The sequence below is a fragment of the Quercus lobata genome, chromosome 2 (assembly GCF_001633185.2).
Source record: "Quercus lobata isolate SW786 chromosome 2, ValleyOak3.0 Primary Assembly, whole genome shotgun sequence".
NCBI lineage: Eukaryota > Viridiplantae > Streptophyta > Magnoliopsida > Fagales > Fagaceae > Quercus > Quercus lobata.
This window is the reverse complement of record NC_044905.1, coordinates 13914155-13936289: the sequence shown is the minus strand read 5'-3', so window position 1 is coordinate 13936289 and position 22135 is coordinate 13914155. Positions and strand designations below refer to the sequence as shown.

Genomic DNA, 22135 nt, shown 5'->3' with positions numbered 1-22135 from the left:
ATCTAATTTGACATCACTGCTGACAGAAAATGGTAGAGGCATGTAGTACACTGCCTCCCCTAAGGCCACTCTCGAAGCTATGTAGTATTTTTATGGATATTACACGATATCAAGAATGTGTAATTGTTCATTCTTAATTTATTATATCAAAATTATCATTCTTAACCTGTCATGAAAACAACTACACCCATAACGTGTAAATAAATAAATAAAATAAAGGAATATAAGAATGTCGTCAAAATTCTTCCACCTCACAGTTTTTTTTTTTTTTTTTTTTTGAGGGGGTCCACCTCAAAGTTCGTACATTTTAAGGATTAAATTAAAAATGGATCCCTATCAAAAAAAAAAAAAAAAAAAAAGGATCATGATTAAAAATAGTAATCACATTCATCAAAAGTAATTACCAGTTTTGTAAGTTCAGAATTCAGAAGCGGTTTCGGTATTACTTTATGAGAAAGCATTGAATACATAATTCCGAAAGTACCCTTGATGAAGCACAATTGTTCCCAGCTTACCTAAAAACCCCATTCACGGCTCACGCCAAAAGACTTTGCCATCTTCCTCATCACCCAAGAAAAACCAACTCGTCCGGGAAAATAAAAAAGCAATCCCAAGGAATTCATTTTCCTTCATTCTTAAAAATTTCTCTTGTTTGGGAAGATCCTGGAAATACCATGAAAAGAATCAGAGATGATAAACAACCATAAAAACATCGTCACCATGCATATTTCGAGATGGGTTTCAGATCTTGATTGGCGTTTTCTCTTTTTGATAATCCCACCTATCTCTCTTTTTCTCTTCATTTCTCTCTCCTCCACACCCAACAATCCCTTTTCCTCTTTTGCACCTCTCCGAGACTTTATCATCAGCCACGCCTTTTCGCCACCACCGGAACCTAAAAATGTCACGTCCGTCGACAATTCGAATTCTTCGGTGATAAATTGGACAAACTCGGCGGGGACTCAGTCGTGGAGGAGGAAGAGGAAGGACGAGTTGGATCGGTCAAGAATGGCGGTTTGTTTGGTTGGTGGGGCCCGGAGGTTTGAGCTAACCGGACCGTCCATTGTGGAGAAGATTCTTAAAGTGTATCCGAATTCGGATCTTTTTTTGCACAGTCCGTTGGACCAAAACTCGTTCAAGTTCTCGCTTTTGAAAAGCGCTCCTAGACTCGCCTCGGTTCGAATCTTCGAGCCCAAGACCTTGCCGGAAACCGAGTCACAGGTCCGAGTCCTCACGGCGGCCAACTCGCCCAACGGTATTCAGGTTTGTTTATCTACCTTGCCAAATATATATATAAATTTTAAATTTAAATCTAAAATTTAGCTTATCTACCTATCTGATTCGACAAAGATTGACATAATAATAAGAATAATAATTATTATTTGTTTTCTCAAAAAAATAATAATTATTTTTTTTATCAGTGCACGAAAATTTTGGAACTCTCATGGCAAATTTCCCAATTGAAGCACTAACTTATGCGACCAATAAAAAAAATTTGTCCCTGTTATAACTGTTTAGATTAGATTGATACTTGATACTCCACCAGAACCATACACTTGTGGGCACTTCTATAGGTCACATTCAAGGCACTCCTCGACAATAGTACTATTCTAGATTGTTTCTAGATAGATTTTTCTATTCGGTTTCGTGATTTGTTTAGATAATAAGCATATTCTAGTTTGCTTTTAGATAGATTTTTTTATTGGGTTTCGTGATTTGTTTAGACAGTAAACATAAAGAATTTTATTCGTTAGCAAAACTGGAATACATGAAAATGTTAACAAGGGCTCCTGCGGATTAAATTTGGTGACAACTTTTTATATTCATTGTAAAAGTGGTTTTAATTTTTTTTTTTTGGATAGGATTTAAAACTTTTTTTAAATATAATTTATTTAGCACATGTTAACATAGAAAAATACTTAGGTACTTTCAGATAATAGCGAAAATGATGCTCCCTATATTTATGATATGGACTCTATTCTAAACAAGAAAAAAAAAGAACATCGTCGTACTTTGAGAATATCTTAGAATTACTCATTAATATAACCTTTATATAAATCGTCACTTAATAAGTTAAATGAAGATTTTTCAAAAGTGGATTGGTAAAAAAAAAAATTGTCCATGGCATAATTCCAAAGAAGTTGCCAAAATTCAATAAATGTGTTTATTATTATTATTTTATATTAGTTAAGACTTAGATACAGTATTTAAGTAGTGTTTGTTCTCCCTCTTAAGATTTTGCTATGTAAATTTTTTATCATAAGATAAAAGTGTATTTTTTAATTAAGTAACTACATGGTCAAGTCTTAAAAGAAAATTTTAAGAAACAGTACCAAGATATTATAATCAAATTTTGTCCTTTATTTATTTTTTCTTCCCTCGACTTACCATTGATACTCTCCCATGGAAGTTGAGTGTTTTCTTTTCAACCAGCCATCCGAATGAAGTGGTATAAGGTGTTTCGGATGCATGCATCTTCACACTCATATGAGAGTGGACCCTATATTTGTAGGGTTCACTCTCATATGAGTGTGAAGATACATGCATTCGAAACACCTTGTTGTTTTTTCATCCGAAGATTTTTCATTCTATTTTTTTAATTTTTGGGGGTTGAATTTTATTAAAATAACCTAAACCCTTTTGATTGGTACAAATCCAACTTAAACCACGAAAAGTCCAAATTCTTAGTAAAAACTATTTTATATTTTATATTTAGCGTTTGTTTGGTTTGCGCATCCTGATTCTCGTGTTTGTGTTTTCAACCTTTATTTTTTTTTTTTAATTATGCATTGTTTATGTTTCATGAACAATATAAACAAGCATATAAACAGTAACTAAAGGTTAAACAGTAATTTTTTAATTATTATTTTTTATTATTTTCAATTTTTAACAAAATAAATGGTATCTAAATACACATTTAATATGGTACACGGCAGAGTTGCATATCCAGCTTCTTGTTCCGGGGTCACACTCACAATCTACGTGGATTGCGACACTACTACATTTCAATTTATCTTAATTGCAACAAAGCCCCCCTTATTTACAATTCTTTTTCATTTCAGGGCCTCTTGCAATACTTCAACCTGGTGGAGGGTTGCCTAACAATGATCAAAGCGTACCAAGAAGAAAAAAACTTCAAATACGACTGGATAGTCCGAACCCGAGTCGACGGGTACTGGAACGCCCCGCTCGACCCGAGAAACTTCGTCCCGGGCAAATACTTGGTCCCGCCCGGATCCACATTCGGTGGACTCAACGACCGACTCGGAATCGGCGATTTCAACACCTCAACGGTGGCACTCTCGCGACTCGCGCTAATCCCGAAGCTCGACTCGGCCGGGTACCAGCAACTCAACTCGGAGGCATCGTTCAAGGCCCAACTCAGCACCCTCGGCGTCCCTTACATCGCCAAACGCCTCCCATTCTGCATTGTGTCCGACCGGAAATACTCGTTTCCGCCGTCCCCCTACGGCGTTCCGGTGGCGGCGATTTCGAGCCCGGGCCCACTGAGTGGGGCGAAGTGCAGGCCGTGCACGCCGGCGTGTCAAGACAAGTGCGTGGCCAACGTGATGCTATCGCTTTACGAAGGGTGGAGCTGGACCAACTGGAGGAACGGGGCGCTTCAGCTCTGCGACGCTCATGGGGACTGGGAAAAAGGGTGGGAGAAAATTTTTGACCGAGTCGCCGGTAAAAAACTCGCTGAGTCGAGGAAGCGAGTTAAGAAAATGAAGTTGAAACAGTGTGTGGATGATTTTGAGGAGATGAAGAAAAAGAGGAGTGGGAGTTGGGAGAGTCCAGAGGTGGAGGTGATGTGTAGAGTTGGGTTGGGGTTGGGGTTGGGACCAAAGTGACTACTTTTTAGAGGGGAGGGAATCTCAGGTTTTTTTGACAGTTACTTTGTAAAAAGAAAAAAAAAAAAAAAAAGGAACTTAGAGGGTATTTTGGGATTTTACTTGGAATTTCTTTCTTTTAAAAAAAAAATATATAGTTTGTATGTTTTTTTTTTTTTTTTAACAGATAAGTTCAAAGAGTTTGCTAGCTTTTTCGACTGGGCAGTCTTTATTTGTGGATAACTATAACATGGATGACAAGAAAGTTGTAAGAGGATTTAAATAGAGTTTTATTTTAGAAATCAGAAAATGGTGGGATCCGCATTTAAATCTATTACTATTTGCCGATGATGTTTAAGTGTCTGTTTATTTTTGTCCATTTTTGTTACTATTGATCTAATTTTTATATTTATTTATAGTATTTTTAATAAAAAATTTCAGTTTCAAAAAAATAAGCGGATCCTAAACCGACCCTAAATATGATTTTTAGAAAATTGTTTATATTATTTTCTTATTTTATTCAAAATAAGACTTTGAATGCAGGTTAGCAAATTTTTTTCAAGATATAAATTTTTTTTTTAATGGTATAGTTGTAAATAAATTAAAAATAGTGAGATTTGCCCAAAATTTTATGTCTCTAAAATTAAAGAGTTTATTTTTATCACAAAAAAATTCTTGCCTTTTAAATTTAAAGCTTGTCATTATCCAAAAAAAAAAAAAAAAAATACATGAGCTCTATTTTCACACTTCAATTTTTAAGTAGGATGGTATCCCAAACATCTTTTTTTTTTTTTTTTTTTTTTTTTTTGGTATTTTGTATTTTGAAAACTATTCTTAAAAGTGGGAACCAAACATTTATAATGTAAATATTATTATCTAAAAACTAGTTTCAAATTCAATTTTTGAAAATTATTTCCACACTATTTTGAAAACAAAAGATTTTTCTTACCTGCAAAACACAAATCCATCTATTTCGCATGTTTGTTCGTCTTAAAATTGTTCTCAATTTCTCATGCAATAAAAAAAATACCACAATATGTGTGGAGAATAAAATGAGAGAGAGAGAGAGAGATAACAACAACATTATTGTTTTAATTAACGGTAAGTTTAAAAATTGAATCTCAACACAAAAACACCCTTAAAGGTTTTTTTTTTTTTCCAAAACATATTGCTCTCTACAATCAATTAGGAGATTAGTTTCCTAAAAATGTTTTTAGAGGATAAGTGCCAAACAAATATTCTTTTGTACAGTCCACAATTTTTTTTATTTGATATTTGAAAAGAGAAAATTGTATTTAAATTATATTGCTAAACAAGCCCTAAATCAATATCCACGTTTTTGCAAATAAATAAATTGAATAAAAGTACCGTATTTAGAAAAAAAAAAGGATGTACTTGAAAAAAAGCACCTAAAAAAAATTAATCAAGTTGAATATGATCTTGATTTTTAAAATAAAAAATATATATTATTCTTGTTTTTTTTTTTCCTTTGAATAGTTCGATGAGCTATTTTAGAAACACAAATTTAATTACACTTTTTCTACAACTATCTTATATGACAGACAATAATTAGTTGTTTGGCATTTTTACATAAACTCATAACTTTTTTTTCCGCCACTCACATATCACAATCAACCATATAAAATAGTTGTGGTTAAATTTGTGGTCCTATAATATTTTTTTTGGGATAGATGCATGCATGGTTTACCAGTACTCACCATTCAACACTGGATTTTTTTTTTTTTTTTGATCTGTCAACACTGGATTTCTAAGAAGGTGGAATGCTGACTAGAATTCCAAGACCAAAGAGAGACAAGTATTATGGTCACCGCTTGGACCATACCCAAGTCCAATTATGAAATTTCGAAATGTTAATCATCACGTGGATAAAGTTTATGACATCTTTCTGATTTTTCCAAAAAAAAAAAAAAAAAAAGTATACAGAAGCTGCCATGCGAAGTAATATTTTGACTTCAATCAACCTTTCCTTTGTGCCTTAAAAGACAAATTTTAATTAGTTGGTTCATCGTTTTGATTGAATGGACTTTTATGAATGGAGTTGAAAAGTTGAGATTGAAGGAGCATTTTCTAATGTTTTTGACGAAATTAGGGCCTGTTTAGTATCTCTTTTCAAACTCACATTTTCACATTTTAAACAACATTACACACTTTTTCATATACTTTTTTACTCACATGTATTTCAAAAAATTACAAAAATCACATTTCAAACTACTCTACCAGACACCCCTTGTAGAGACTTGCTTGGAAGTCCGTAGACTCAGCTTGAGACTGATGAAATTGATTTTTTTTTTTTTAATTTATGGAAAGACCGGAAACTTTATTCAAAATTTGAAAAAGCAAGTGTATTTTGGAGAAGATCTTGCTCTAAGAAAAAAGGACTTTTTTTAATCCAAACAGAAAAATCAATAATACCTAAAACATGTTTTGCTAATAAATGAGATGGTCTATTATCTTGCCTATGAATATTAGAAAATTCAACACGATGAAAATAATTCCTTGGAAAATGATTATTTTTGTTTTATTTTGAGCCGTGACTTGTGATGGTCATATTGTTAAAAGAACGTGTGTTTTGAGGTTAGAAAATTGCATCTTATGCCATCATAACCTATAAACGTGTTTTGTTTATCCCACAGATATATAGCACTACCGGACCCTTTGTTATATTTACGTATGATGATTATATAAGTTTCTTGGACAGTTTTGCCCATCCAATACACCTATTCGCGGACTTCGTTACGTGGCGGTGAACTGTTCAACCACTCAACGCACGCAAGCTAGAAAGTGGTAGCGTCATTTTCTTGTTTGGTGAGAGAGTACCAAATGTTTGAAGTAATATATGTAGGTATACCATGAAAGAACTTTCAAGTGGGTTTAAAATGGCCTACTTGGTAAAGAATTTTCTCGTCAAATAAAAGATAGAGTTTCAATCTCGTTTATAAAAAAGAAAAAAGAAAAAAAAATTAATATCTTGACTTGATGAGAAAAAACAATAAAGTTCAAACCTTATCGTCTATACCAAAAAAACAAATAATATCTTGACTTGATGAGAAAAAAAAATCAATTATTATAGAGTGTACGTTATAAATTAAAATATTACTGTATTTATAAAAAACAAAATAGGGTAAATTGTAAAGTAAACTCGTATACATCAACGCTAGCATGTCACCTTGCAACCAAAACTAACAGAGAGTGGAGTTTTGTTAACGGAATCAAACTTCAGGGTATAAAATTCAATTTTTCAAACTTCAAAAGATAAAATTCAAATAATTCAGAACTTTAAGGGTGTAATTAAAATTAAAAAAATAACACCGACAATAGCTGAAAGAATAGGAGGAGAGGATGGTTGATGTGATTCTCGCTGAGGACTTTGCCAACCCCAACCAATCTCAACCTAAAAGAAAAACCCCAAATCTCTTAAAAAGTATTTTGTCTTTTGTTAGTAAACAGACTAAACATAATGCTTAATCTCTCGTTAGGTAGCTGATGCGACATTATATTTGTCATTTCTGTTGATTTTTTTTTTTTGAGAGAATCATTTCTGTTGATTATAAATATACGTGTGTGTATTTTTAATTTTTATGATATGTTTCAAAAGCGAGCATATATTTCTCATACAATTTGAAGCTTGACATCGTTATAGACTTAAAGAACAATCATAGATGGTCTTGGCTTTGCACATGCATCATTTACTTTCCCACTTGAATGTGTTTGTTAGTTGAGATATATATATCAGTTCGCTTTCACAACACTCAATTATGCATTTTCAGATGAATCAGCAATATTGCTTGCTGACATTCAAATGGGATCACTATCTCAAATATGTAATTTTCATTTCTATTACTTTTCCCTTAGGTTTGAGATTAATCAATGTGCGGCCGCACTGACTTTCCCTTACAATGTGTCACACATTCCTTTAAATCATGAAATATGTTGGATCAGGAAAACAACAAAAAACAAAAACAGAAACAAAAACACAAAACAGAAACAAAAACACAAAACAAACTATTAGAGTTAAAGCGACTTTTTTTGGTATATGGTATGGGTGTTGGACTTTTTTTGGTCATAAGTTAGGTCTGAAGAGATGGGGGCTAGATTTTCATTTTCTAAAAACCCATTCTTATAGCATTCAAATCTTCTATTGTCTATTGATTCTTTTTAGCTTTGATTGAGGAAGGCTTTGACGAGAATAAAAAACCGCTGCTATATTTTATTTATATTTATTTTATGTTTCAATTGAGGAGAAGAATTTGAACTCTAATTCCCTTAATAAAAGAGTATTATATAAAATAAGGTAACATGTTATTAGGAGGATGATTTAAAGGATAGTTATGGCCATTTTGGTCTAAGCATTGAATGAAATATAGCAAAGTTAACTTATTTTGATACGTTAATGTTTGACTTAAATAGAACCCAAGTAAAATCTTAAAATGAGAACTAATCTCTATGATTTTCGCTAATACTCACAAGGTTTATTTAGGGAAAAAAAAAGCATAAAGTTTGAACATATTAGTATGTAAGAATAATTTTTTTTTAACAAATAATTATTATATTTGGTATACAAGAATAAATATTATAATTGAATGATTATCTATATGAAATAATTATTAAGTTTCATTTTTATCACATACAAATAAATTGCTCTTTAAGATTTCTCCTTAAGAATAGCTATATCTTATTATCCCTAGTCACTTTAAAAGGATTGTAATTTGTTATAAGTATATTTTTAAAAAATAATAAATAAAAAAACCTCTATTAATGCACACAATAGTTTTAAAAAAACAAATAAACCCCCACTCCAAAAATCTCTCTCTCTCTCTCTCTCAAAAAAAGTCTTTGCCAAAAAAAATTACTAATTATCCGTCTCTTTGATACGTAAATAGTAAATATATATTTGTTATGCAATTGAAATACAAAAATGCTTTCTGTATTATTTTTCTTTAAATTATCATATGATTGATTTGAAATAAATAAACAATAATCTTAACTTTACAAATGTTTAATTTTTAGGATAATTGAGTTCTACAACAAATTTAAATACAATTATATAAATAAAAAATTTGGGACATATTATATTATTTTATTTTATATTGCATTATTGCATCTTCTTTGCAGTAATCTGGGTATAATTAGCATTCAGTTATCACCGCTAGGGGTGTTCACCAAACCGCATAAATCGCACGAACCGCAAAAATCGCACCAAAACCGCCCACAAAATACCATAACCGCACCGCACCGCAAGTAATAATGCACCGCACTGCACCACACCGCATGGTACAGTGCGGTTTATGGTTTTATAATAAGAAAACCACACAAACCGCACCACACCGCATCCTCTCTATATATTAATATAATTATTTATTTTTAATATTAAATATATTATTAATAGTTTAATAACCCTAGTTTTCAAAAAAAAAAAAAAAGTTTAATAACCCTAACAAGTGTTGACTAAAAAAGCCAACTCAAAATAAAGAAAAACTAGCTCAATAATTTAAAAGTTAGCCTAAAAAAAGGGAAATATTAGTTTTGGACTAAATAGGAAAAACTCAAAATTTGAAAAATATATCGACTTCAAACCACATCTTATACATAGTATTGCATATGTGACCGCAAATTGAGATACGGTGCAGTTATGGTTTTGGCTAAACTCTAAACCGCACCACACCGCACCACACATGTGGCCACAAAATAAGGTGCGGTGCAGTTATAATTTTAGCTAAACCGCACCGCAAAGTGCAGTGCTAAAAATGGCCCAAAACCACACCGCGAACACCCCTAATCACCGCTACTAACCACTCCTACAAAACTCAAGACTCAAAACCTAGTCTTAAATATTCAATGTATGTTAATATTCCTCAATCATGACATATCATGATGCATAACGTTCAAATTAACCACACAGGGTGTGACTTGATGGTAGGAGTCCTTATTTTGCGCCCAGAGAGGAGCGGTTTGAGCGATAGCTCCAGCAAGACCCGTGTGGTACACGTGGTATTACCTATTACCGTCACGTGGCGTGGGGTCGATGAGCCCACACTGGAGACCCCCTTTTTCATTCAGCCAAAACAAAAAAAAAACACCCAAATTAAAATCCCATAAAATCTTCGATCATGTGCCTCATATTTTCTTCCTTCCTTCCTTGTCCAAAACTTCCAATTACAGTAGTGATCTTTATAATTTCAATTACACTCAAGGAACACACACAATATCCTTCTCATGCTCTAATGCTATATATCTTGCTAATTTCAGTTTCATCCAATATCTTCGATTTTCACAGGACCATGTATAATTAAACTTAGGCCAAATTTGAAGTAAACAAACGTGTAGATCAACAACAAAGTTGATGAATATCAACTAGAACAAAAACCAAAATACAAACGAAATAAAAAGAAACTGGAATTCTAAAACAGAAACAATAAATTCACAAAATAGTTACTGAATGTAAGATTGGCCAGTGATATCAATATCTCGATCACCAGTTGAGGGAGGAGGGTGTGCTTGGTGGCCTCAACAGGCCCATTAGCACTCTGGGTTTCACTGGCTGGTGGCTTTACTGGTTTCTTTGGTTGGCCTGGCTCAGTACCATACATTCCTCCACCATAAGCATCATGGGTCACTGCTTTCATTGGCGTTATGTTTGGCGTTTGCTTCTGCTTCTCAACGTCCTCCTCCTCCTTATCTCTCTCCTAATCCTTTTCTTTTTCCATTTCCGTTGTTTTACTTTTTCAGTTTCTGTGTGAATTGAATTGTGTTCCACTTGCAAATTTTTAGGATATGAATGTGGACCATGTATGGTAGCTATATATAGCTAGGTATTTGTACTAGTTCAATGTTGAGAAATGAATGACACGTAGTGTTATGTTTGTTTTTGTGTGGCAATTTGAACTGCCGACACTTGTGGGGGTCATTCATGGCATCCCAGGTTTTAAGTTGTGTTACTTGGGTTGGTTGAGTATCTTTCTTTTTCTTTTTCTTTTTTTTCTTTTTGATAAGAATGTTGATAAGCTTTCATAAAACTGGGCTGAGACCCAATCAAATAAATCATTAAGGATTTGAGAAACAATTATAGGGGGAGTATCTTTCATCCAGATAGTACATTCAGAAATTTGCTTGGCATGTTTAGCCATGAGGTGAGCTGCTTGGTTCCCCTCTTTGCGCGTGAAGGAGGTTTTCCATGCTCTAAACTTTGGTTCTCAATATTTTATACCAGCAACAAACTGTTGGATCTGAATAGGGCCTGGGTCATGGTTGGCAATGACATTCATAACAATTTGGGAATCTCCCTCAAGAATAATCTCTCTAGGACCCAATTCCCAGGAGAAAATTATGCCAATCTCGGCTGCTTTGGCTTTGGTTTCTAGCGCTCCCAACGGGTATGGGAGTGTTTTGCTAAGAGCTCCCATTATTTGGCCTTTATCATTCCGAATCACCACTCCAATCCCATACTGACCTCGCTCCTTGAAAACAACACCATTAACGTTTGTCTTGTACCAACCTGGTGGAGGTGGCCTCCATAAATAAGGGGCGTGGGGTTGATGGGCTTGAGGAGAATTACAGTGGGTTTGGAACTCTACCAAGTAAAGTCTTGAAGCCTTAAAAATCTGCAAGGCAGTTCTACTGCTTTCCCCATGTCGCGCTGCATTTCCGTTGTTCCAAAGAAACCATGCCGTTGTTGCGGAGGCTTCAAGGTCTTGGTCTGGTTTTGCCTCCATTATGCACCAAAATAGGTCAAGGAAATTTGATGGGTTAGTCATGAGGCCAGGAGCTTTGACATTAGCCATTTGCCAAACTGCTGCTACAAAATCACAGCCCCAGAACGTATGACCCACTGTTTCCACCCCTCCACACAAGTCGCACTCCACTTCCATTGGAATCTCGCGGTCTCTTAGCTTAGTTTTAGTTGGGAGAATGTCTTTGCAAGCTCGCCAAATAAAGTTTCTAATTTTGTTTGGGCAATGAAACTTCCAAATTGATTTCTACAATGACTTCATTCTGGTGTTATTTGAACATTCCCTAACATTGAACTTGGATAGTTGCTTATGACTTACATGGTAGGCACTTCGGACTGAGAACACCCATTGGCTGTGCCAGACCATACTTTACGGTCATCAGGAAGAGTCGAGCTCAAAGGGATGGCCAAAATAGCTCAAGCCTCATGGGGGAGAAAAATGAAGTTAACCAACTCAAATTTCCACACGGCTCTCTCTTTATCAATTAGAGTTGAAACTTTCTCATTATACATCAGGGGGTTTATAGGGGTCATGATCTTGTATGTTTTGGGGTTGGGAATCCACTTGTCATTCCATATATTCACCTTGTCTCCATTTCTAATAGACCATCTAATTCTATCTTCCACCATGCTCTTAGTAGCCATAATGCTCTGCGAAGCAAATGATTGTCTTTTGCTGAGTTGAGCATCAAGGAAAGACCTGTCAGCAAAGTACTTGGCTTGGAAAACATGGTGGAAAAGAGAATTTGTGTTTTGGAGGAGACACCAACCTTGCTTAGTTAGGAGAGCCAAGTTGAAGACTTTTAAGTCTCTAAAACCCATGCCGCCAGTATCTTTGGATTTACATAACTTGTCCCAATAGACCTAAGATATTTTCCGCTTTTTAGATTTTGTTCCCACCAAAATTTGTTGATCATAAAGCTAAAATCTTTGCATAGCGAGTCAGGTAACTTGAAGCAACTCATGGTATAGGTAGGAGTGGCTTGGGCAACTACTTTGATGAGAACTTCTTTACCAGCTAAGGACAGTAGCTTCCCTTTCTAACTTGCAATTTTCCGGCCAAGCTAGTCCTTAATCTTGTTAAAAGCCTTCTTTTTTCCTCGACCAATTAGGGATGGAAGGCCTAGGTATCTTTCTTGTTGCTTGATGACTTGGGCTCCAAAAAGATTTTTGATTTCAGCTTAATCAGAAACTCTGGTGTTGTTGTTGAAGAAAAGGGAAGTATCTTTCTAAAAGCATGATTAGGCATTACTTATCTAAAAGCCCACCATCCAAATATTGTATTGTGTGCATCTAAAAGCCCACACATAGTATTATCTTTTTAGATTTAAAAAAAAAAAAAAAAAAAATTCCATTGACATACCTGATGTTTCCCTAAAGTCAACTTACTCCCTAGACGTGTTAGAGCATTTGCAGCAGTGTAGCTATATTGTTATATTGTTAAATTTTAGCTGCATTGCTACTCAGATGATGCTCCAGCAGTGGAGCTAAATCCATTTTTTTTTAGCTCCACTGCTAAATCCATTTTTTTCAGCTCCACTATTACAGTGCACATCTATAGATAGATGTGCATTGTTCATTAGAGCAAAAAAAAAAAAAATTATTTTATCACCTGACTTCTATTATTTTATTCCACCGGCTACCACTTGCTCATTTCTTTTTCATTCTTTTATCCGTGCCTCTCTCTCTCTCTCTCTCTCTCTCTCATTCACTTTCATCTCATCTCTGAGACTCTGAGGCTCATCTCTCTCAATTCACTCTCTTAACTCCGGTCCGGTCTCTCCATTCACTCTCTCAACTCTGGTCCCTCAGACCCACGCCGCCGAAGCCCAACTCCCACCGAAGCTCAACTCCGGTCCCTCGACGTTTGGGTAGCTGGATTTGGGTTTGGTGGGTTCAATTTGTGATTTGTGGTTGTGGGTTTGTTTTGTGGTGTGCTATAGGTTTGTTTTGTGGTGCTGTGGGTGGTTTTTTTTTTTTTTTCCCTGTTGTGGTGGTTATGGTTGTGGCTGATGGTAGAGTGGTTGTGATTCGTGCTGTGGATGTTTTTTTTTTTTGGTAGTGGGATATATTATTTTATTGTAGTGGTTATATTATTTTATTATGTTGCAAGCTAAAATAGATCCACTGCTGTGGCATGTGTGTAGATAAAATAGATAAAGTAACTTTTGGTGGAGCTAAATTTTTAGCTCCACTGCTGTGGATGCTCTTAGGCCAATTAGTCATTTTTCCTAATTGTATTAGAGGGAGATTCTAGCCTTTTGCCCTTAATTTTGAAAAAAATTAGCAATATGCCCCTTTTTCGAAACTATATAGAGATATGCCCCTGTTTCGATACTCGATTACTTTAAAATCGAGTTTCATTAAAATACTCGATTCGTAGAAAATCGAGTTATTTCAAATAAAACTAAAAAAAAAAAAAAAAAAAGCATAGAACTCGATTTTAGGGTAGTCGAGTTCCAAAACGCCGCCATAGGGCTTTAAAACGTCACTATAGGACTTAAAAACGCCACTATAGGGCCCCTTGAACTTGGTATGGGGACTTATAAAAATTTTTTGCAGGAAAACGCCGCTATAGGGCTCTAAAACATCACTATAGGGCTTAAAAACGTCACTATAGGGCCTAAAAACATCACTATAGGGCACTCAGAACAAAGCGATTACACTTATAAAAAATTTTGCAGAAAAACGCCGCTATAGGGCCTTAAAACGTCACTATAGGGCTTAAAAACGCCACTATAGGGCACCGTGAATATGGGCCAATCACACTACTAAAAATATTTGCAGTAAACGCCGCTATAGGGCTTTAAAACGTCACTATAGGGCTTAAAAACGCCACTATAGGGCTCCCTGAATATAGAGCAATCACACTTATAAAAATTTTTTTTGCATGGAACTCGATTTCCTGAAACTCGAGTTCCATGGAAATTTTTTTTTTTTTTTTTTTTTTTTAAGTTTGATCGGGCATAACTCGATTTTCTACAAATCGAGTATTTAATTGAACTCGATTTTAGGATAATCGAGTATCGAAACAGGGGCACGCTCCTATATAGTTTGCAAACAGGGACATGTTGCTAATTTTTTTCAAAATTAGGGGTAAAATGCCAGAATCCTCTGTATTAGAGACTAAGTTAGCTTTATAGACCAAATTAATTAATTTTAAAAAGGCTTGGACCTAATTGACATTAATTTAAATCTCAAGGTATGTTTCTATCGTTTAGCTCCAAAAAAAAAAAAAAAAAATCTCAAGGTATGTTAATAAACTTACCATTTTTTGGGGTAGAAATAGATATTAATTAAATAAATAGGCCCTTATTAGATCGGGGGAAGTCATTACATCCTATTCTAGTAGGGATTTAGGTTTTAGGATAGGATTATGATAAGTTAGCTCAATGTGATTTATAGCCTTTACTTGATTACAACCCAATTTAGTAAGGAAATCTGTTGTTGTAGTTAGCTTAATTGGTAAAGGTCTTTTGTTGTTAAATAGGAAATTTGAAGTTCGATCCCTCTTACATTAAAAATCAATTAGTGTCCTAGTCTAATGATAAAAAACAATCATCATTAAGTGATGTCATAGATATAAAATACAATTTTATCTATAAAGTTTTCCTAAAAAAAAAAGTTAGGAACATGACTAGAACAAGCAATGGACACAATTTCCATGGCATCTACATCAACCAACAGTTTAGCATTGCCTACTTTTCTAACAATGAGAATCCCATCGCGTAGAGCCCAAATCTTCTTAAAAAGGCTAGAAGGAAAACCAATTGTCCGATGAAACCCCTGATCCATTCCCCTTCTGAGTTGCAAATGAGGGCCACCAGGCCCACCACCACCCACAAAGCCAGAGGAGAGAAGAGTGACCCATTCTCTTTCTAGAGTTACACTTGGGGTCATTCGTGCCACTTCGCTATATATGGCCCCATTGCTATTAATAGGGTCTTTAACTCTTTGTAGCTCGAGTGGTAAGGTGTAAATTGCTTAATGCCTTTTAAGGGGTGTAAAACAATTTACGCCCCATGAGGCCTTATTTTCCGGTCAAATTGAAAAATTTCAGTTTGACCACACCATATTCAATCGGGCCCAATACCTGAAAGTGGAGAAAATATTTTCAATCAAAATAAACACAACCTCAAGCTCATTCTTCTATTTATATAGTGACATGTTGTTTTGATGGAAAACAGTTTTCGCATTTCCAAATATTTGGTACAGTAGAAAACTCAAGTCAACAAAAAGAGTTTTCAGTGATCAATAGAAAACAGCCTCAACAAAGTAAAAAAACATTAAACAGTTTATTTTGTCAACAGAAAACAAATTCAATAGAGAAAAAACATTTTTCAACCTTTTAAGAGCGAAGTATTTTTAGAATGTTACATACTCAACATATTATTGCGAACAAACTTCACACCACAAAATATCTCCAAAATAGTAACGTTTCTCTCTTAATTCTCTTTTTCTTTTAATGTATCGCTGTTATCGAATAATCTTTTCTACTCAAAGCAGTTACCTTTTCACTTTAATTATTTAAAAATAATATTTCATCTTAATATTAGGCATATAGCCCAAAAGGCTATCGTATGCAACAAATGTCACTTTGAATGAACACCATTCTTTTCTTTTCCTCTTCTTCTTTTGCTTTGTTTTGCTTAATCCTAGGAGGAGTTGGGATGGTGTGATCTTCCCATCTTCTCTAATTCCACTCGAGGAGAACCCTAGTCTTATTATAGCAAAATGTTAGGGAACATTTTTTTGTTAATTTTAATTTTTACAACTATTAGCCTGTTCTATTACAATTGATACACAACAAAAGTGATGTTATAGTGATGAACTCATATAAAAGTAATGTTACTCCACAGATTAAGAAAATAATTCTTATTTTAGCTAGCAGTAATGAGTGCCCTTAGAGCAATTGTTAATAAACTATATTAGGAAAGTTGTTAACGTCATTTTTATGAAAAATATAAAAAACTGTTTGAAAAATTAATTACTTAATCATTTTTCCATAAAATATTTTTCAAAATGAGTCCAAATCTTCTGTCCTATTTTTCCTATTCCACTATATACTCCACTATTAAAAACTTGCCACATATTCACTTGATAAATTAAATACTACTATTAATTAATAATGATAGTATTAATAAGTCAATAATGATAGTATTTAATTAATCAGATGAACATGTGGTAAGTTTTTATTGGTGGAGTATAAAGTGGAGCAGGATAAGTGAGACAGAAGATTTAGAATAGTTCATAAACCAATGCTCTACTACCTTTGTTAACCTTTCTCTTATTTGAATAAAGCCCTCTTTCTCGAAATATGAAGAAGAGAAAATGATAAAAACGTGACACATTCTTCAATTTTATTGGTGAAGATACCATCCAATCATCTGCACATGGGCTGAGTCAATGCTAGTGTGTAGTCTGTGTAGAGCTAACGGTATGTTTTCTTCTTCTGCAGAAACAAAATTTGAACTTGACTCTCAAAGAAACCTACGGTTTCATGCATTCTAGAACCTGTTTGGTAGAGAAGTTTGAGTAATATTGTTTGTATTTTTTTTAAATATATATGAGTAAAAAAAATGTGTAATATTATTTAAAAACTGAAAATGTGTGTTTAAAATGCTCTACCAACTGAGACCATTTCTAGCTACCACCGTTGAGTCAACTGGAAAGAGAATCTTGTGACTTCAATTCCACATTCTTATCTCAAAGAGGACAGGTTCTTCCAAGCCTATCTGTCATGTTTACCGTTAGTGATGAGTTTCTCGAATTCCAAAACTAGGGGAGCTGAAGTAATTAGGTGAACAGGAACTGGTTGTTTTAGAGAAACCTTGACAAGTCAGAAATACAACGTGGTCGCGGGTCAGCTTGTTAAGGTCAGAGCTGGCTTTACACGCTCACTATTAAAAAAATTCTAGTTGGACTTACTTTAATATGTAGACATGTAGTGATTAGTTTCTTGCTTACGGTTTCTGAGTTTCCCCGGTTTTGTTTGGCTGTTCACTTGCAACTTCGGTCATAACAGGTTTTTTGGAATCATGGGTTTTATTAATCAAGAAACCGGTTTTGTCACTTTGCACAGATTTAATTACTTTTGTGTATGTTTGGAAGGATAACAAGTATGATGTGAGCACCCCCTAGTTTTGGTATTTCCTTTGGGGCAAAGTTAATTATTTGGGTCTAGTATTTAATTGTATTGGACATCTTATAATGGTGACATATGTCCACTTTTGGTCACTTGTTATTATCTCAATTGGCCAAATGTACTGAGTGCATTGAACTCAAGCCAAGTCAAAGCTAAGTCCATTTCTTTGGAGGCAAACCTTGGGTCCAATGTTGAATTACACTAAACCCATCACAATTTGGACATATATTACCACCATAACAGGTGCACAAAATACATTAGACTCGAGCTAAGTCGTTTCTTTGCTGCTCCTTCTTGTTGCATTTGATTTAGTTGTAACATTTGCTTGCCATCATTGAGTAGATACAACGAGTTCCAAAAGTTGAACAATTGTACTGTTTGCAAAAAATTAAAAAATTAAAGGCCATTATATACAATCTGCATGATACATTGATACGTATCTTTTTCCACTTTGAACAAGGGACTGTATTATTATTATTAATTTTTTTTTTTTTTTTTTGAGAACTGTATTAATTGAGTTTAAGCATTATGTTATACGTAAAAAAGATATACGTAAAAAGATACGCAGTATATACTCCCAGATGTCCCCGGGATATTAGGCTCCAAATTATTCTCTTTCGTATCGTTCTTAAAATTGCCATATTCCGTCTGAAATTGTTAAGCTCCAAATTAAGTGATATTCTTCAAGTTCCTAAATAGATATGGCAAAAGCGTGCATTAATAGTATAACAACCCACACGCAGAAATTTATATTAAGTTAATAGGAATTATACTAGGGATATAACTTTTGGCACAATTTTATGTTATAATTCGCTACATATCAATTTATGATTAGTAAATATATGTTGGTAGGTCACGAGACATATCCTTATCAATCACAATTATCAATAAATGTCAGTGTCCAGATTACAATGCGCTGTTATAGATACAGTTACAGACAGCAGTGGCTCTCTCTTTTTGGTTTGAAATAGCCGACCTATTATTGTTGCAGCTAAAAAAAAAACCATGTTGTATTATTGGTTAGGTGGAAAAGGAAAATGAGTTGGGCGTGTACAAAGGTGATAATGGTTTGTCATATGTCCAATCTACCATCTTTTTGTTTATTTTTGAAACAATTGGTGGAGATTTTTCTTTCTTTCTAATCTCCAATTGCTTTTACTTTATGGGACGTTGGACATAATTGGTTGCAAGTTGATCCCTTTACAAAAGTAGAGATTGTTGGTGTAGGGAAACTGGGAAACTCCTTGCAACCCTAGATGGATTAAAATGCAGAAATGAGAGATTTGGCAAATACATCACTATGACAAAACACACACACATAGATAAGACCCCCCCCTTTTTTTTTTTTGGGTTAAAACACAGATAAGACTTCAGAGTAGCAAAGAGTAACATACTTACAATTACAAATACATTAGCATCTGGAGTAAACTTTTATGCAATTAGATTATTTTTTATTGATACACTGATTTGTTAAATGAAAGTGAAAATACAATTGTGCCTTGAAAAAATAAATCATTAAAAAATTGTATATAAATTAACAATTACTCTAAAAACATCTATTAAAATGACCTATAAACTAATCCAAATGCACATATATTTATATTTTCCCTTTCGGGGTGTCTTTAATTAATGGAAAAATAAAAAGCCCTACAAAGAATTTTTCTCCCAATTGGTAGATTAATTATAAGGATAATTCACTAGTTTTAGGTGACTGATAAAGAAGCATAGACCCGAGTAGAAATAATAAGAAAGCTCTAATTCAATATGGGTGGGTTTTTTATAGGCATACGTTGCTCTTCCAAAAGTCTACAATCCTTAAAGCTAGAAGATCAATGTAAGTAGATTTGTTAGTTTTTAGTTCTCTCTAAAAGACTACCCACAAGTCAGAAGTCATATTTCAATAGACTTTGGATCTTCCACAATGGAAGATAGACCGAATTTTCCGATATATCAGTTTTGGAAGAAAGTTTGTCCAATCTATTATTTGACAATTTAAATTTGCATCTATGTGCCTGTTTAGTACAACCTTTAAAAATTAGATTGTTTGAAAAAATTGTTTAAAAAATATATATAGTTTAAAAATAAACTTTTAGTTACATAACTTGTTTAATAAAAATATATTTGTTTGACTTATTTCTATGGGTAAAATAATGTACCCTCTTTGTCCTCTAGTTTTAAGTTTTAACTCACTTTAGAAGTTTATAAATTAGTTATCCACCGTTAGACTTAAACCTTTGTATCCCAATTTGATAATAACATGTCTCTTGGCATTTCCCAAGAGGTACTTTACAGCAAAATTTCCTTTACAAAAAAAACCCTAAGATATAAGTCTTTGCATATGGATTCCTCAAGTTTGGAACTTTTAAATTTGTTTTCCTCTCACCTCGCGTTTATACAACAGTAATTGTTCTAGGCTTCTAGTACTTGTTGATGTACGCTCCATACACACGTCGTCTATAATTTCATATGTGAAATCTACATTTTTATTTATTTATTAATATATATTCAAATTTAAAACATGAAATTGGTGATACGTACAGACTTTGTACGATAAAAATGTGCGAGATTCAATACTCTTTATACAAATCCTCCAATCAAGAGTTAAGTTCATGTTTACCTATGTGTTTATCTCACTTGGGCAGACCCAACAGGATGTAGTAAGTTACCATACTAGCCAGTGGCATTTTCTGATATTTCCAATTAATGGAGATGTTTATTAAAGTTCAAATTTCACTCTCCTAAAATGTATCAATTTAACCAGTTACTATCATTAGTGGTCGCCCATTGTTATTAATTCCATATATAACAAATTTATTTGTAAATTGTTGGACTATTGTCCGTTGTAATTGTATTGATGTACGTAGAAAGGTTGAAGCTAAAGACTACTATTCATTGTGTTGTTTTGAAGATTTCAGTCGAGCAAAAAGACAAGATCGTTTAACTGAAATTGGGTGCTTGAATAGAAACTTCTGGTAGAAGTTCGCAAGATGTTTGGTCAAGCAAAATTTTAATATAGAAAATCCAAGATTGATTTCCATGACTATTTTGTAGCCATTCAATCCTAGAGAGATCTTTCCATTGTGTCTTCCACTCTTTCCTATTGAACATCCTTGAAACTTGAAAGATTTGTTATTTCAAACACAAAGATCACCATAGTAGACAACATCCAATCTTCATGAAGTTTTGAAGTGACTAAGAGAAAATTTTGTGATCAACATCTTGAGTAGCTTTGAAGACACAAGGCTTGTTTTGCAGTTACTAACTAGAGCTGCTTGAAGTGCTTAGGCACTTAGGCTTACTACATGTATATATGAGAAGTAATGTGAGTATCGTTGTACCGCAACAACCTTCAATAGTAGACTTATTGAATTGGGCTTTGCCTTAAGAGTGTTTTTACTATTTGGGTTTTCAATTTGTGAACAAATGTTGTTTATTTTGGGCATGCTTGTTCTTTATTAATGTTCTGAATGCATTTATCCATATTTATTGTTGTGCTTGAATATTGACTAATTAACTACTTGGTGACTAATTGAATAATCTGTTAAAATTAGAAGTTAAGCCGCTATAGGGATCTAAACCTAAGTTTCACTTGAAATTAGAAGTTAAGCCGCTATAGGGACCTAAACCTAAGTTTCACTTAGAATCTTAGCATTGGGTATGTCTTGAGCTCAAAATTTCAAAGATAACGATAAGACATTAGTCAAGGTTAAGATATAATTCAACTAACTTGAGAAATCGTCCACCATCCTCATTTTTGTCTAGGTCTCTCAGGCATTAGTTTCTCAACAAGTAAAAGAGCTATAATCACGCACATACTCACACATGATAGTAGCCAATCGTCTCACTCTTCTTTTTTTTGCTTTTTTTTGGGGGGGTGGGGGGGCATATTCACACAATCTTTATTTTTAAGCTAAAATACAAAACTGATCCTCTAACTTTCTTCAGATTTCATTTCAGTCCTCTAATTTTACTTTCGTTCATTTCAATCCTTTAAATTTTAGATTTATTCAATTAAAGTCTTTCTATTAACTTTTGATAAAATTTTTTGAAAAAAAAAATTTGAAAAATATTTTTCAATTATTAATTGAATTTTTTTAATTTAAAAAATTTGAAGAAAAATTTATAAAATTGAAAAAATAACCACAACATATAACAAAAGTTGATAGAAAAGTCTTAATTGAATAAACTTGAAAGTTAGAGGGTTAAAATGAATAAAAACAAAGTTAGAAGACTGAGATGAAATCTAAAAAAATTTAGCACAATTTTGCATTTTACCCTTATTTTTATTTTCATTTTCCTTCTTTATTCAATAAAAATAAAACAAACAAAAAAAAAATCAGGGAAAAAAAAAATAGTGACTAGCTACTGACTAGCCCTGCAGCCTAACAAAACCAGCGTGTCAAAAGCACGTGG

General features: G+C 33.7%; 2 protein-coding genes across 2 annotated transcripts; one reads left to right on the top strand and one right to left on the bottom strand.

Annotated features, from left to right (window-relative positions):
* The first annotated feature begins 428 nt into the window (after positions 1–428).
* On the top strand, positions 429–4152 carry LOC115974611. The gene is made up of 2 exons (XM_031095034.1): positions 429–1263; positions 3063–4152. Exons 1-2 carry the CDS (start codon positions 691–693, stop codon positions 3849–3851), a joined length of 1362 nt encoding a protein of 453 aa, XP_030950894.1. The 5' UTR covers positions 429–690; the 3' UTR covers positions 3852–4152.
* A 6889-nt stretch (positions 4153–11041) lies between these two features.
* LOC115959787 lies at positions 11042–11716 on the bottom strand. Its single transcript, XM_031078372.1, has one exon. The coding sequence runs from the start codon at positions 11714–11716 to the stop codon at positions 11042–11044; it is 675 nt and encodes a 224-aa protein (XP_030934232.1).
* Positions 11717–22135: the final 10419 nt, after the last annotated feature.